Source organism: Leptopilina boulardi, unplaced genomic scaffold (assembly GCF_019393585.1).
Source record: "Leptopilina boulardi isolate dan_hultmark-lab unplaced genomic scaffold, ZJU_Lbou_2.1 LbouV2_399, whole genome shotgun sequence".
Lineage (NCBI taxonomy): Eukaryota > Metazoa > Arthropoda > Insecta > Hymenoptera > Figitidae > Leptopilina > Leptopilina boulardi.
Window position 1 is genome coordinate 878,422 of NW_026137972.1, and position 16,085 is coordinate 894,506.

Below are 16,085 nucleotides of genomic sequence, written 5' to 3' on the forward strand. Positions count from 1 at the left end.
AATAATTATAAAAAAGTTTCAAAAAATGTTGCTATGGTAACTATTAAAATAAACATTGAATACGTTGAATATGAAATGTCAACATTGAAGCATGTTTATTTGCATTTGAAAAATAAAAAAGTATCAGTTTAAAATAAACATTATAAGAAAATAAAATTAAAATATCATTTTAATCTTTTTTTGATACAATTACTAATAAAGATGCAAAATTTAAACAATTATTAATTTAATTATTTGAGATCAAGTTTTTTCTCTCGCCGTAATTGAAACATTTTTAAGATTTCCATTGGCTCCAATTACGGTGGGCAAAGTATCTTCAAAATACACGTAATTTTGGTCACCGTAATTGATACACCGAAACTGATACAAACGCGCCGTAATAGAAAATTACGATATTAGTTTTAATTTCTCATATTTATTGAAATAATCGATTTTTATAAAGATAAAATTTTTTTTTAATATCTAAATAACATAATCTTTTAGTGTAATGAGTCTTAAATTAACTTTATTATACAATAGAGATGTCGAATTTTCTATTTCAAAGGTGTTTTGACTCGAATCGCGCCGTGATTAGTGCATTTATCCTATTATTTTAAAAACTCCTTCACGTTTAATTAATCGTTAAACAAATTTTTTAATTAAAAATTTAATTCCTACATAACCCTATAACGGTTGAAGCAAGAGTCGGTTGAGAGCTAATTTAAAAAGGGCACGGTGCAAGCTTTAATTTCTGATAATAGCGAAGTTTTTATCACGTCAGGATTTTGTCCCACAATTTTTCAAAAAGTGCCAAAAACTCTCTTACAACAATAATATAGTTCTTGTTATTACTTTGTGAATTAATAATCATATAAACATAAATTAATAATGAACTCTGTCCTTCAAAAAACTCTCTATCTGACCATGGTTGGGACGCGCAGAAAGCACAAAGCTGCTTAGGCCATTTTTTACAATGAACTGTTAAATTTAGGATGTTCTAGCAGAATTTTTTTTATCTAAGTAGGGTCGTTATGGTAACGTATAATAGTGAGAGAAAGAAAACATTTTTTATTTCTCTCACTCTCATACGTTATCACAACGACCCTCTATACTTAAGTAGCTGAACTGTGACCGTACCCTTATTTCGGATGTTTACTTTTTGTATACAGTTTGCTGATTTCATTTTTGAAACTTCATACAATAACGATTTGTTAGAGATATAATTATTATTTTTGACGAAAAGAAACATTACTTTGTTAGTTCATTAAGAAATAGTCAATAATTTATAAGGTAAAATATGAATTCTTCTTCTACAGTAATTATAGGCTGTTTTGTTATCAAAATGAAATACATAACCTAAATCTTCTTAATTCAAAGAATATTTCAAAGAATAGATAAGCTAAAGCTGACTAAATTTCTAACAATTTGCAAAAAAAAAACAACGTGATAGCTCTGTGAGCTACGTGAAATACAGTCTTTTAAAGTTGACCATTTTTGAGGTTAAATTATAAAAGTTCCGTTTTTTTAAAAATAATTATAAGTTTTTGTTATATTTTAAATTTAGACATACAAACTTTATTCAACGATTGTTAAATAATAATAATACTAACAAATTTAATTATATAAAAAAAACCGCTGCCAAGTTTATAAGTATGAACTTCTTGTGTTCATTTCATTAACATTTTGCTTCCTAATGGAGATTTTTTGTGATAAATTTATGTTAATTTATTTAGTATTATAATAATTTTTAGAAAAAAGTGTTAAGTTGCAGTTTCTGGGCGTTTGCAGAGATAGATTTTTAACATCAATAACTTCGTTATATTTTATAATAAAAGGATTAATAATAGGTCAATTCATTCGTTTTTAAATATTTTCCAAGTTGTTTATGATAATTTTAAAGTTACATAACGATTTTTGAGTAAATAATTCAATAAAGTCAAGTTTTTCAAAATTTTTTAATTTTAAAATTTTAATAAATCTGGATAAAAAAATTTTTTTATTTTTTTTGCTCTTATAGTATTTAAGATAGGGTAAGTGTACCAATTACGGCGCGTTCATAAAAAATAACTATTATTACTATTATATTTAATATAACTGTTGCAAAATGATTTAAAAAAATTATTTTTATCTTTTTTTTGATACAATTACTAATAAAGATGCACATTCAAACAATTATTATTAATTTAATTATTTGTGATCAAATTTTTTCCCTCGCCGTAATTGAAACATTTTTAATATTTCCATTGGCTCCAATTTCGGCGGCCAAAGTATCTTCAAAATACACGTAATTTTTGTCACCGTAATAGAAAATTACGGTATTAGTTTTAATTTCTCATATTTATTTAAATAATCAATTTTTATAAAGTTAAAATTTTTTTTTAATATCTAAATAACATAAGCTTTTAGTTTAATAAGTCTTCAATTGAGTTTATACAATAGAAATATCGAATTTTATATTTCAAAGGTATTTTGACTCGTATCGCGCCGTAATTAGTGCATTTACCCTCTATTTATGAAAATAAGTTGTAACGACATTTTTTAAAAATGTGATTTTTGGATTCCTGAAGTCGAAAAAGATATATTAAAAAATCGAGTTCGAAAAATTTCCTTATTTTTTTAGGGCTTTCACATTGTTTTTTTGTTTTGCAAATTGTTAGGAATTTAGTCAGCTTTAAATTTTCTATTGAACACTTTTTCGAAAAAACGTTAGTTATAATTTATAAAGCTTCAGCCTTTCGGCCCAGAAGTGGACTTGACTTAATACATATTAATATGAATGAAAAAATGTTAGTTTATAAGTTATACTAAAAAACTGAAAAATAGCGGATTTTGGCTAAAATCACAAAAAAACAGGTTTTTTACGAAAGCCATATTTTTTCCAATTTAAAAATAGAAAAATGTTGCAAAAACTCATAAAACAGGTACAAAAAACGGAATTTAATGATTTGAAATGTTTTGATTTTTATTATTTTCATTAAAAAATATTTTAAATAAATAATTATTCAATAAATATTTAAATTGTATGATATTTAATGAATTTTGACAAGTTTCAAGATGATTTCTCCATAGTGGTCCACTCATGACTACAGAAAAAAAATAGTCGGAAAAAAACACTTTTTAAAAAAAGTCTAGTAAATTTTTCTACGACAGCAAAAAAAAAATTCTAAATACACATATGTAACTTGTAGCTTTTCTCACTACCTATCCAACGCTGTTTTGAAATTAGCTATATAATTATTTACTACAAAAAAAAAGTTATACAAAGTCCACTAATAATAATATTTTAAGTTTCCGGTAAAAAAAATTTCAGTTTACAAAATAATGATGTTTCAGATTTGAGCACAGAATGTCGATAATAACGGAATTTCAAAAAACAAGCTACACATGGAAAATAAAAGATTTTAATCAAACCATAACAACAAAAAATGAATTATCTTCACCAGAATTCCCATCTGAGGGCAACGTTTGCGAAGATTGGAGTATTTCATTGAATTGTTCGAGAAGAATTTATTGCGGTACTTGTTCGTCTTATCACAATTTAGTTTGCGAGGAATGTCAACAGGAACATTGTAAAGGCGATGTCTCCATTCGTCTCTCATATCTGAGAATTAATCAAAATCTCCCACCGTTAAAGGTGAAGTACATTTTAAAAAATTCGACTACAAATAAATACTACAAGAAAAGTACAATTTTCTGTGTACAAAGTGGTGATTTTTCACAGTCAGGATTTCGTGATTTTATCAGTTTAAAACGAATCAAAGACTTTATCGTAGACAAGGATCTTACAATTGTATGTAACATAAAGCAAGCCTTGAAGACAATATCAACTGGTTTTGAAAATTTCATGACTAAAACATCACTGAGCGATATTGAATTTCATGTCGGCAATCAGGTATTTCCCGCTCATAAAGTTGTTTTATCATCTAAAAGTCCCGTTTTTCGACAAATGTTCTCTCATCAGTTAAAGGAAAATATTTCCAATGTTGTCAATATCGTTGATATAGAGTCAAATATTTTTTACGAAATTTTATGGTTCATGTACAGTGGAAAAGTGAGAAAATTAAATGAATACGCGTGTCCCCTTTTAGTCGCTGCCGATAAATACGATATCAATTGTTTGAAAATAATTTGCGAGACACATTTATATAAAAATTTAACCAGCGAGAATGTGGTGAGAATATTAAAACTCGCCGATGATCTTAATGCATTTGGACTAAAGGACAATTGTTTTTTATTCATTAAATCCAATTTAAAAGAGGTTGTTGCGTCCGAAGAATTTAAAACACTCACTGATCGTTATATGCATTTATTATTGCAAGTTGCTGAAGATTTCTTCGTTAATTCATGGACAACAAATAAAATAGATACATCTGAAAACATGAATGAGACAATCCAAGAAAAAAACGATGGTTTCGAGACATTTCTCAATCAAGAAATTTGGAGCGATGTTGAAATTCATAATGGAGGGAAAATTTATCGTGCACATAAATTAATTTTAAGTGCAAAAAGTTTGTTTTTTAAAAATATTCTCATTGAACTCGAGGGAAATGCAAAGATTGAAATTAATGACGTCGATCCACTTGTTTTTTATGAATTATTACGTTTCATTTACAGTGGATCTGTTGAAAATCTCGACGATATGGCGTATGAATTACTGTTAGCCGCTGATAAATACCAAATTCCAACGTTGAAAATTGTTTGCGAACGGGCATTGATGTTAAAAGTGAATGTGGAAAATGTTGTTTCAATGCTGAAAATTGCGGAAAATCGAAATGCCACTGTACTCAAAGAACGATGTATTGTGTTCTTGATAAATAAACTAATATCTGGCTCTCTAGGAATGGATGCTTTCAAACAATTATCAAAATCACATCCGCAGCTTGTTTTAGAGGTACTAATAACTGCGGGATTAAAATGCGAGGAAGAAGATTAAAATCAGTATTATTATTGATATATATATATTTATTTACTTTATATAGATTCCTTATATTCAGTTGTAAATTAAGTTAATTTGTTTACTTTTGTATTGCTGTATTTCTTTGCTAGAAAAAATACAATCATTTATTTTTTTACAGTATTGAAAATATTTAAATGAATAAATTCCCACAATTAGATTAGAATATTTTATTTTTATAAATAAATATTTTATTATTCAATGGGCCAACGCAGAATGAAATCTCTAATCGTAAATCTTAAGCTTTTACATGAGAGAGAAAAGGACAAAAGATATTTCTATCCTTTTCTCTCTCATGTAAAAGCTTAAGATTTTAAGAGATTTCATTCGGCTTAGGTATAATTGAAAGAAAATCAGAGTTGCCAAAACGCAACTGCGCTTGCGCTACAAGAACTCTCTTATAGGTCGAAAAAAGCGCGATTATATAAAATGCTTAATAAGAAAACTTTAAGAAAGCAATATAAAAACATTTTCACTATTGAATTTACTATTAAGTATTAATATATTTCCGTCAACTTTTGAATTTAATAAGTTATAGCAATAAAAATATTTGAAGGACTACAAAATTAAAAAAATTAATTTAACAGTATAAAATTGTAAAATTTTGTAAAATTTTCAATTTTAAATTAGAGGTAGATTTATAGAAAATAAATTAATTTCAATAATAATATATTAAAATTTGAAAATGCATGTTAAAATCATTTTCATAATTTGCCATTGTTTTTGTAAATTAAATTCTTTAATCACTAAAAAAAATTTGAAAGTAAATTTAAATAAAAGTTTCTAAATCAAAAAAATTCAACAAATTTTACAAGTTTATTAATTAATTTTATAAAAAATATTTTCTTATTTAAAAATTAAAAAACAGTAAAGTTAAAAAATGTTCAGATGATTTTTTTTATTTAAATAAAACACTATTTTTTTCGTATAATTTTTTTTTTATTATTGAAAACGGAAAGCAATATTAAAAAAGTCAGTGCCATAAATACGAATAGATACAAAAGAGAAATCAAAATTTACTAAAAATTAAAAAAAAAGGTGACAGCGTCAATTCGGTTCTTGATGAAATACAAGACATATAATTCAATTATATAAAACTTGACAATTTTTGCTCATTACATTAAGAAATTCGTAGAAAATATTGTGTTTACAATTAATAAACATATTTAGAGTAATTCTCTTGTTGTTCTCTTTTTTTTGAGAATTCGAAAGTATATACTTCATAATGTAATGACTACAATGTTTTACGAGAAACGGAGCATTACATGCGTCAGCAATTTTCAATGTATCCACCACATTGTCGTGTGTCAAATTTCCCACAAGAAATTCCTCACATATATTTTTCAAGTGCTCCAATTTATACTGATTTGCGGCTTTTAAAATATCAATTCCGTACTCTTGTAAATTGTTCACTTTTCCAGTATACATATATCTAAATAGAAAGTTTTTCATTATTAAATTGGAACGAACAAATATTCCCCAAAAATTATAGATTAAAAAAAAATATTATCTTGCAAATTAATTTTTAAAATTATTTCTCACCTTAGTACCTGCTCAAAAATTTCTGCTTTAATATCATTAAATTCCATTAAATTATTTTCCTTTATATTTTTCACAATTAATTCACGTAAAACTGGACTTTTAGCAGCTAAAATAATTTTATGGCTGTGAAAATTTTTATCTCCAACTCGAATTGTAATATCACTTAAATTTTTATTATCCAAAAATGACTCGTATTCTTTTAATAAATAGCTACTTTTATTTGACGCAATCTTTGCGTAGGATAAATTTATATTGTCGACAATTGTTATTTTTCCATTATGAAATTGATCGAGAATTTCTTGCAAAATACGCAATACCACAAGTGGTTTTGTTTTGAGGCAGTGAAAATTTTTTAATCCTGGTAGTGCATTTATATTTTTTAATGCATACTGTAGACAGTGATTTAGTAGAAATTTTGTATTACACTCGACAGATATTATCAAAACTGTATTAATACAATCGAATGTTAAATTATTTCTCAAATAATTTTCACATTCCAATTTTAAATCTTCCATTTGTAGAATAGTTGCAGCAATTAAGATATCACACGAGAGATACCATTTTTCCAAATAGTCGGAGTAAATGTACTTTAAAATTTCCGTAAAGATTTTTGGCATTATTTCAAGATTCTTAAATTCGTTAATTTCTTTCTCTTGTTGAAATAATTGATAGAAGAATGGACATCTCGAAGCTAAAATAGCCTGTGAATAAAAATTTTTTAAAAATAAATACTTGCGATGGAAAAAATTATTTTTATTGATAAAAATTGATTTTATGATTCATTTATGATTTTTACCTTGTGCGCATAAAATTTTCGACCCATTATTAAAATTTGTATATCACTCAAAAATTCGGAATTTCTGATTATTTCGAAAAATTTTATTTTCTTCTCAATTCGAAAAAACATTTCAACAAATATTTCTAGTTTCCCGTCTTGAATCATTTTTAACATTGTCTCACAATCGATAACATTTTCATAAAAGAATTCCTTTTCGTTTCCCGAAATAATGAAACTTCTAGTTAATTTTTCAAAATTGTTTTTCATTGAAATATCAACTTTCATATCCTCTGGATTAGTGGTAGTTTCATTGCAAAAAATTTTCAAATTAATAATCTTTTTGGTTAATGTTTTTTTTAAACAATTAGAATTATCACATTTTGATATTGAACGAAAAATTTGATTTAATTTATTTATAGAGAGAAGTAATTGCCAATTTCTATTTGGATCCTTTAATGTTGTGAAATTTGTCGAAGTAAAATTTTTTTCTGGCAAAGAATCAATATTTAATTCTCCAAAATCATTTATTGTCCATGTGAAACATGTATCGGCTACTTTTGAAAATTCCATCTGTAAAATTTAAATTATTAATATTTATTATCTTCTATTATGTTGAAATATTTCTTTAAAAATTTTTTCCAAATTTTTTTATTTTTTTATTCTAGTTTACAATAATTATATTTGCAGAAAAAAAAAATTATTAGAATTTTTATAGAGAAAAAATATATGCGAAATTTATTATTTTTAAAATATGATAAAAAACATTTTTCTGCGACATATTTCGTACTCGAGAAAGTAATAAAGAACATAAACAGACCCGTATAATAAAAAAAAAAAAACATTAACTATAAAAAAGTTATATAGAAACTCAGCTGTAAGCAAGAAAAAAAATACAAGATATGAAAATATTTTGTTATTTAATTAGTATTTTAAATATTTTTTAAATTTTTATTAGAATAAATAAATAAAATATTTATTTTAATTTCTAATGTAAAAAATTATTTTCAACCTTTAAAATTTTATTTTAATGAATTTTTTTTTAAATTTTATTTTAAATAATTTAATTAATTAAATGCAGATGCTGGTAAAATTTTAACAGAATCTTTTAATTTTTTTTTCTATTCTTTGGGAACTAAAGGTAACATTCTGGATATTTCGAAGACTCAATTTTAAAATTTATTATTAATTAACCAAAATTCGTCAAATTAAACCACATAAAAATTTCCCAGATCTTTAAATTTATTAATTTACAATTCCGGACCCCCTAAATTTTTTTTTTAAATTCCATTATTTTTGTTTAAAAAACGAAAAAAAATGAGAATAAAAAATTTTTTTTAGGGGGTCCTGAACATAAAAATCACCCTGTATAATTATTACTTTATAAATCATAAAAGTAATATTTTTAATTAATCAAAATATTTCGAAATTATTCATTTTTTTTTATTTTGCTCACATTTTGTATTTTTAACAAAATAAATTAAATTTAAATAGGTTCAATTAAAATTTTTTTTTTAATTGTTAAGGATAAAAATTGATAAATTTATTTTGAGTAATAAAAAATTATTGACTACTTTTTGTATCAAAATTTTTAATATAGAAGAACTTACTTGTTGAGAGTTAGGACTAAAAAATATAGGTAGTGAAATGCGCAAAGACAAGCGAGAAATGATTCAAAAAAGTTCGCAAACAGTTCTAGTCATTCATGTATTGAAAAATATTTCTAGTGTGCTTCTAGAAATTGAAAAATAAATCCAGATCAAAATTAATGTAATAAATTTTTTTTTTTTAAAAAAAAGAAAATTTAATACTTTTTGATAACTTACTTTGTAATAACAATTTTTCACGGATTGCAAAAATTTTTTTTTTTAATGCAGCAAACATTCATTTTAATAGTGATAAATGTGACAATTTTTGGTTAAGACTTGAAGAATTTCAAAAAGAATATTAGAATGATTCTCAGTAAGACTATCCAAAATAATTTTGTTCGGCTCTCGATCCATTTTTGAATAAAAAATCATTTGCTTTACAATAAAATAAATGCAACCCTTTCTTAGGAACGATGCATTATATGTGTTTGCAATTTTCACAATGTCAACGACATTATCTTGCGTTAAATGGTCAACCAAAAATTCTTGGCACAATTTTTTTAAATGTTCTAAATCATATTGATCAGCAGCTTTTAAAATATCGAGTGCATAATCTTGTAGTTTTTCCACTCTTCCAGTGTACATGTATCTAAGGATTAAATTTTTCAATATTTTAGATTTTCAAAATATATTAACACATTTGTTTTTCTCACAATGTAAGAATAAATTTTTTTCTTATTTTAAAAAATAATTATAATTCCTCAAGGTTTCTATAAAAAAACGAAATAAAAAGAATTTTATTGATAATTTTATTTTGTTTTCTAGAAACCTGAGAATGAATTTTTGAAATTTACCTGAGTACTTCTTGAAATACTTGAGCTTTCATATCTTTAATTTGAATAAAATTATCAATAGCCTCTTTCATATTACACATTAGCATTCTACGTAATACTGAACTTTTTGCAGCAAGAACCAATTTATGACATTGAAAAATTTTTTCCTCAACTTTAATTATAATATCACTTAAAATATCGCTATATAAAAATGGTTCATAATCTTTTAACATTTGACAATTAATTTGTGATTCACTATTTTTAAATGAGAGTCTTATATTATCAGTAATTGATAAATCTCCATTAGCTGTGTGTTGAAATAATTGTTTGAGAATATTCAATATTATAAGTGGTTCAGTTTTTAAACATTGAAAATTATCCGATTTAGCAAGATTATTCACATTTTTCATAATATAATAAAGACAGTGTTTCAATAAAAATTTTGTATCACACGCAACAGCCAACATCAAAACTGGACTTACGCATTCCATTGTTATATTGTTTCTTAAATATTCCTCACATTCTGATTTAAGATTATCAATTTTTAAAAGATTTGCCCCCAATAAAATATCGCAAGACAACGACCAATTTTCAATATTATCAGAATAAATGTAATTTAAAATTTCAATAAAGGCGTCTGGTTTTATACAATCAAGACTATTTACTTTCTTCATTTCTTTATCTTTTTCAAATAAATCGTTGAAATATGGACTTTTTGCTGCTAACATTACCTAATAATAATACTATAGTTAATTTAAAAAAAAATTTAGTTATATTTTTTTCATTAAAAATTTTAATTTTAATTTTTTTTATTAACTACTTAACTTTTTGTACCTTGTGAGCGTAGAACTTTTGATCTTGTATTAAAATTTGAATATCACTCAAAAATTTGGAATTCATAAACACTTTAAAATCGCTATTTTTCTCGTCAGCTTTTAAAAACATTTCAACAAATATTTCTAATTGACTGTCATTAATTATTTTCATTAATTCATCAAAATCAATGAAATTATTGAAACCAAAATTTGTCTCATCTCCAGATGTTATAAAACTTCTGGTGTAAATTTTTTCAAGATTTTTTATTATTGAAATATTAACTTTTATATCTGCTGGATTTTCAATAATTTTGTCGCAAATCAATTCTAAATTGATAATTTTTCTGTCGAGTTTTACATTACAAGGCTCGGGTGGATATTTTTTTGGTCTTATTAATTTACAACGTTCACAATGTTCGCCAAATTTTTCCGTTAAAGAAAGAACTAAATTCCACTGTCTACTTGGTTCTATTGAAGTTGTAAAACTTGATGAACAAAGATTTTTCTTTTTTAACGAATCAGTGCAAGATTTTTCAAAATCATTTATTGTCCATGTAAAACATGAGTCTGCTACTTTGGAAAATTCCATCTGTTAACAATTTTAATTTAGAAATAAAAATCGGTAACGTTCTTGATGATTAATTTTTAATTATTATTATTATTATTTAATAATAAGTCAATAAAATTTTATCTACTTTATTTTACAAAGTGTAAAATATACATAAATAAAAAAATATCAACCAATTTATTAGAATTCTTTTTTATTAAAAAAAGCAATTAAATTTTAATTAGAAACATTTTTATTTACAAAAAAACTTAACCTTAATAATCGGAAATGAAGAAACAGTTTAAGACAGAAATTTATACATGAACATCTTTTTGGTAATTTTTTTGTATGTTTTTTAATATTTAAAAAACATTTTTTAATTCTATTAAACTGTTACAATTTTTTTATTTTATTTTTTTTTAACTATAAAAAGTTTGATTTAAAAAAAATTAAATTTTAGAAAACAGTGAAGTTAACAACTTAAGTAACGTTTTCTTTTTTTTCTTCTTAAAATTAATTTTTTATGGTAATAATGAAAAATAAAAAAATCGCGTTATTTTTCAAAGTAATAATCATTAAGTTTTTTTTAAATATTAAAATTTAATAAATAATTTTTTTTAAATATTAAATTTTAATAAATAATTATTTTTAAACTTCCTGTACATATTGGGTTAGTTTTCAGTTATAGAATAAGAAATACAATTTTAAAAATAGATGCGAGTAGTTTGGTTTCAGGATAAAAATAAACTTATCATGGCGTCGAATGGTTTTCTAAAACAACTTCAACAGGAAAGTAAAATAAAAGTTTTAAATTAAAATTTCTGAATTATCAATTGCTTTTACAAAAATTGTTTATTTTTAAAAATAGTGCATCTAATTGTTTGTTTAGTGAATTTTATAAAATGATTGCGGATTGAAATAAACTGATTATTACTATTTGGAAAACATTTTTACAGAGTTATTAAATTTACTTCAAATTTATCTTTTTGGTAAGTGTAAATAAAAATTAATAACATAGTATAATTAGTAATTGAAATTAAAATAGGTTGAAAATAAATTTAAAAAAATAATAAAGTATTTAAATAAATACGTTCAATTTTTTTTATAAATTTAACATAAGCCTTTACAGTTCAAGTATTTTTTAGAATTATAACATTAATTTCAAATTAATTTTAAATTAACATTTTTAAAAAGTTTTTAGTTTCTTTCAAAATTTAGATTTGAAAAACAATTTTAAAAAATTTAATAAATTACAAATATTATCATAAAAAAACATTTAACAATAAAAATTATATTTTTAATATGATATAGAATTAAAATTTTTTCTATTTTATTTTCTAAAAGCTAATAAAATTCTGAAAGAAATGATACAAAAATTATAATATTTTTCAACTTTCTTGGGCTTATTGGAATGATATTTTGTTATAAAGTTCAAATTATTTAAAATAATTCATATCCACTTTTTTCCTTATGCAAACTGTGAAAATTAGCTTTAAAAAAGTCAAAAAATTATGATTAATATTTAAATGACAAAAAATGATCAGCAAATGTAAATCTTAAATTTACTTAAATCAGAGAAGTTTAAGATGATCTATTTACTTGATTTTTAAATATTATATTTTGTTGTAGAATTGAATTTTAATTTTTTGAAACCAACTTTTACGTTTTGCATATGCTAGGGAAGAATTTAGACATGCATTGTTTTAGATAATTTGAATTGTATAACAAAATACCATTCCAATGACTCCAAGGACGATGAAAAATATTAATTTTTGCCAGAGAAAATATAACAAATAGTAAAAACATTGAAAATTGAGTTTTTAGATATCTAATTGAAAAATTAACATATTCTCTTTATCAAAGTGTCATTTCTTTCAGAGTTTTATTAGCTTTTAGAAAATAAAAAGAAGAAAATTTTAGTTTTAATATTTTTTGAAGATTTAAACCGTTTTATAGTCATCGAAAAAGCAGAGGTCGCACTTAATTTCTAACGGTAGAGTAATTTTTTTAAATAAATTTTTAGAAATGGAAACTGAAGAATCCAAAGGAATTTGTGCAGTTTGCGAGAAACCGGCTTCATTGCGTTGTAGCGATTGTAAAGTTGAATTCTATTGCACCAAAGATCATCAGCGTAATGATTGGAAACGACACAAGTCCGCGTGTCGAGCATGGGAAATAAAAGAAGATAAAAAATTGGGAAGATATCTTGTGGCCACTCGAGATTTACATCCAGAGGAATTAATTATTTCCGAATTGCCACTAGTTTTTGGACCAGCACCTCACAGTGAGGACAGAGTGTGTGTTGGTTGTGGCAGTAGACAAATTCCCGCCAGATGCATTGGATGCTCTTGGCCTGTTTGCAGAATTGACTGCGATGGCCTTATGGATGTGGAAAGACACGGCCTCGAGTGTCAATTGCTTGCTAAGGCCAGAATTTTACCCAGGTATTAAAAAATATGTTTTAAAAAAATCATTTTTCCAAACTATATATTTCTTTTGAAACCAGATGCAGTATTATTTTGGCTCTTCGACTTTTGATTTTGCGTCGAAGAAATCCAAAGAAATGGAAAACAGTTATGAAACTCCAGAGCCATGAAGAATCCCGAGGATTAGGAACGGAGGCCTATGAAGAGACTAAAAGCCTCGCTCAATATTTGGCTCCATTTTTATCGGCTGATCCAAGTGCCGTTGAGGTACTGCCAAAAATCTCTGGCTTGATCGATGTAAATGCTTTGGAGACGAATCCTCCTGAGGGATCGGTGGGAATTTACGAAAACACTTGTCTCTTGGAACATCAGTGTATTGCCAATACCAGATTTAAATTCTCCATTGACGAAATGGGTAGACCTCGAATATTCGTTAAGGCCGTTACATTTATTAAAAAGTATTAAATATTTTAAATGAACACTAATTTAGATTATTGAAATTTCTAATTAGGAAATTTTCAATTTTAGGGGAGAACATTTGAGTACAACTTATACTCATGTTTTTTGGTCGACGAGGGTTCGAAGAGATCATCTTTTGGCAACGAAATATTTTCTCTGTTCTTGTGAACGTTGCGCAGATCCATCAGAATTGGGAAGTCATCTTGGCACTTTAAAATGTCCCTGTAATGAAGGATTGATACTCCCAAAGGATCCTCTCGACGAAGAGACTGAATGGTCATGTAACTCCTGTCCTGGAACACTAACTTCCACAGAAGTTACTCAATTAGTCGAGAGATTAGGTGAAGAAGTCGAAGGTGCAATGGGAGTAGCCAAACGAGAAGTTCTCACCGATCTTCTCTCACGGTATAAAATATTTTTTAGAAAAACATTTTCAATTCCTTCGAAATATCTTGAAAATTAATTTTTTTCAGACTCATGGTTCTTTTGCATCCTTGTCATCAGCATTGTATATCAGTGGGTCATTCCTTAATTCAATTGATGCCTTCCGATGATCCTCAGAAAGCAGAGATTTGCAAGAGAATAATTTCAACGACTTCCATTGTTGATCCCTATGGCACTCGACTAACACTTTACACAGCAATTGCTCTTCGAGAGCTTGCTTCATGTCCCGGGGAACAAAGACAATCTCTTTTGACCAAAGCCGCTTCCTTACTGGAATCTGAACCCCCGAGAAGTCCAGGAGAAAAACTCTTAAGACTGATTCAATCCGAATTAGAATAATGAAAAATAATTAAAAAGAAATTAATGCAATTTATTTATGAAAATAAAGTTTCTACACGATAATTTTTTTTTTTTACTTTTACGAGTTAATATTTCACAAAATGCAGTTTCGAAATCGAATTTAAGCCTCAGACCAGAAAGAAGCTAAAATTTAAAAAGAATTGAAGAATTAAGAATTTTTACTTATGAGAAGGTCAAACTTTATCAATTCCAATCAATATTGAAAAGAATTGAATTATTTTCAATTCTTCTAAATGAATAAAAAAGAATTGAACAGAAATGGAATTCAAAAGATATAAATTTTCCACTTTTCTTAATTTCAATAACTCAATTAATTTTTAACGAATCGTGTTCAAAAAAATCTCATTCGACGCATAATTAAATGTTCTTCAAAAGCATAAATAAAAAAAAATTATTCTAAATGAAATTGTGACCGAAAATTAGTGTTTAATATTTTTCCAATTTTTCTGACCTTATTTTTAATTATAACAAAAAAACACTTACAAGGGTTAAAAAGTTCTTTTCTTCAGCTTTAAAATGAAAAAAAAACCATTGAATTTGGACCAAAAATGTCAAAGTTACAAGCTATTTTATACAAAAACCACAACAAAAAAAACGATTTTTTTTTGCTCTCAAATTAAATTTTGGGGGTGTTTGAGTGATTTAATATACACCATTTTTTCAGTTTTTAAGGACAATCGGGTAAATCCGATTGAAAGTAATTTTTTTCTATCACACAGTGTAATTAATTAATTGTACTATTAATAATAAGAAAACGTTAAAAAAGCAATATATAAAAACATTTTCACTATTGAATTTATTGAGGCTATTTTAAATCGTACCACCTTCGAAAGAATATCGCGTGTAGAGTACTTTTCATATAATAATTTATTTTATTTAAAAAACTTTAAATATAATATGTAAATAATGCTTTTAATAGAGAATTTCTCAAGCTTTCAGGTGGTAATAAGCTTTTTTTTTAAAAAAAAATTATTTTATATTAAAATTGTCAATTTTTTTTTTAATATTAAAGATTTAAAACTGTAATACATATATTGGAAATTGAAAAAAAAATTAATTCATTAATAATTTTTTAAATAAAACTCGAAATTATCAAAAACTAAAAATTTAAACTTCTATCGTAATTTTTATTATCTTTCATTGCTAATTTTTTTGATACATTTTTTTTTCATGATTCTGAATAATCAATCGTGTGGATTTTTAAAATATTCAATTTTTTCAAAAAATAAAATTTCTGAAAAAAATAATTGTAAAATTGTTAAAAATTATTTTTTTTTCATTTTTTATAGTGGAATATGATTTTAGGTTCTAAAAAAATTTAAAAAGAAAATTGTTAACCCTAAACAAAACCAATTATGTTTA

At 25.0% G+C, this 16,085-nt stretch overlaps 3 protein-coding genes across 4 annotated transcripts; 2 read left to right on the forward strand and 1 right to left on the reverse strand.

Moving 5' to 3' along the window:
- The first annotated feature begins 1,112 nt into the window (after positions 1-1,112).
- On the forward strand, positions 1,113-5,056 carry LOC127288992 (speckle-type POZ protein-like). Its single transcript, XM_051316720.1, has 2 exons — positions 1,113-1,269; positions 3,313-5,056. The coding sequence occupies exon 2, from the start codon at positions 3,326-3,328 to the stop codon at positions 4,910-4,912; it is 1,587 nt and encodes a 528-aa protein (XP_051172677.1). The 5' UTR covers positions 1,113-1,269; positions 3,313-3,325; the 3' UTR covers positions 4,913-5,056.
- Positions 5,057-5,811: 755 nt separating this feature from the next.
- Positions 5,812-11,439, reverse strand: LOC127288993 (speckle-type POZ protein-like). Of its 2 annotated transcripts, XM_051316721.1 has the most exons (7): positions 11,309-11,439; positions 10,507-11,076; positions 9,694-10,403; positions 9,077-9,488; positions 8,861-8,984; positions 7,272-7,823; positions 7,038-7,176 (listed from the first exon to the last, which is right to left on the reverse strand). In XM_051316721.1, the coding sequence occupies exons 2-4, from the start codon at positions 11,074-11,076 to the stop codon at positions 9,140-9,142; spliced, it is 1,629 nt and encodes a 542-aa protein (XP_051172678.1). In that variant the 5' UTR covers positions 11,309-11,439; the 3' UTR covers positions 7,038-7,176; positions 7,272-7,823; positions 8,861-8,984; positions 9,077-9,139. The 2 variants fall into 2 exon arrangements, with proteins under 2 accessions (XP_051172679.1, XP_051172678.1); XM_051316722.1 differs by lacking the exons at positions 9,694-10,403; positions 10,507-11,076; positions 11,309-11,439 and adding an exon at positions 5,812-6,365 and having other exon boundaries at positions 6,476-7,176; positions 9,077-9,091.
- A 357-nt stretch (positions 11,440-11,796) lies between these two features.
- LOC127288994 (SET domain-containing protein SmydA-8-like) lies at positions 11,797-15,505 on the forward strand. The gene is made up of 5 exons (XM_051316723.1): positions 11,797-12,023; positions 13,058-13,478; positions 13,541-13,918; positions 13,989-14,324; positions 14,393-15,505. The coding sequence occupies exons 2-5, from the start codon at positions 13,060-13,062 to the stop codon at positions 14,700-14,702; spliced, it is 1,443 nt and encodes a 480-aa protein (XP_051172680.1). The 5' UTR covers positions 11,797-12,023; positions 13,058-13,059; the 3' UTR covers positions 14,703-15,505.
- The last annotated feature ends 580 nt before the right edge of the window (positions 15,506-16,085 follow it).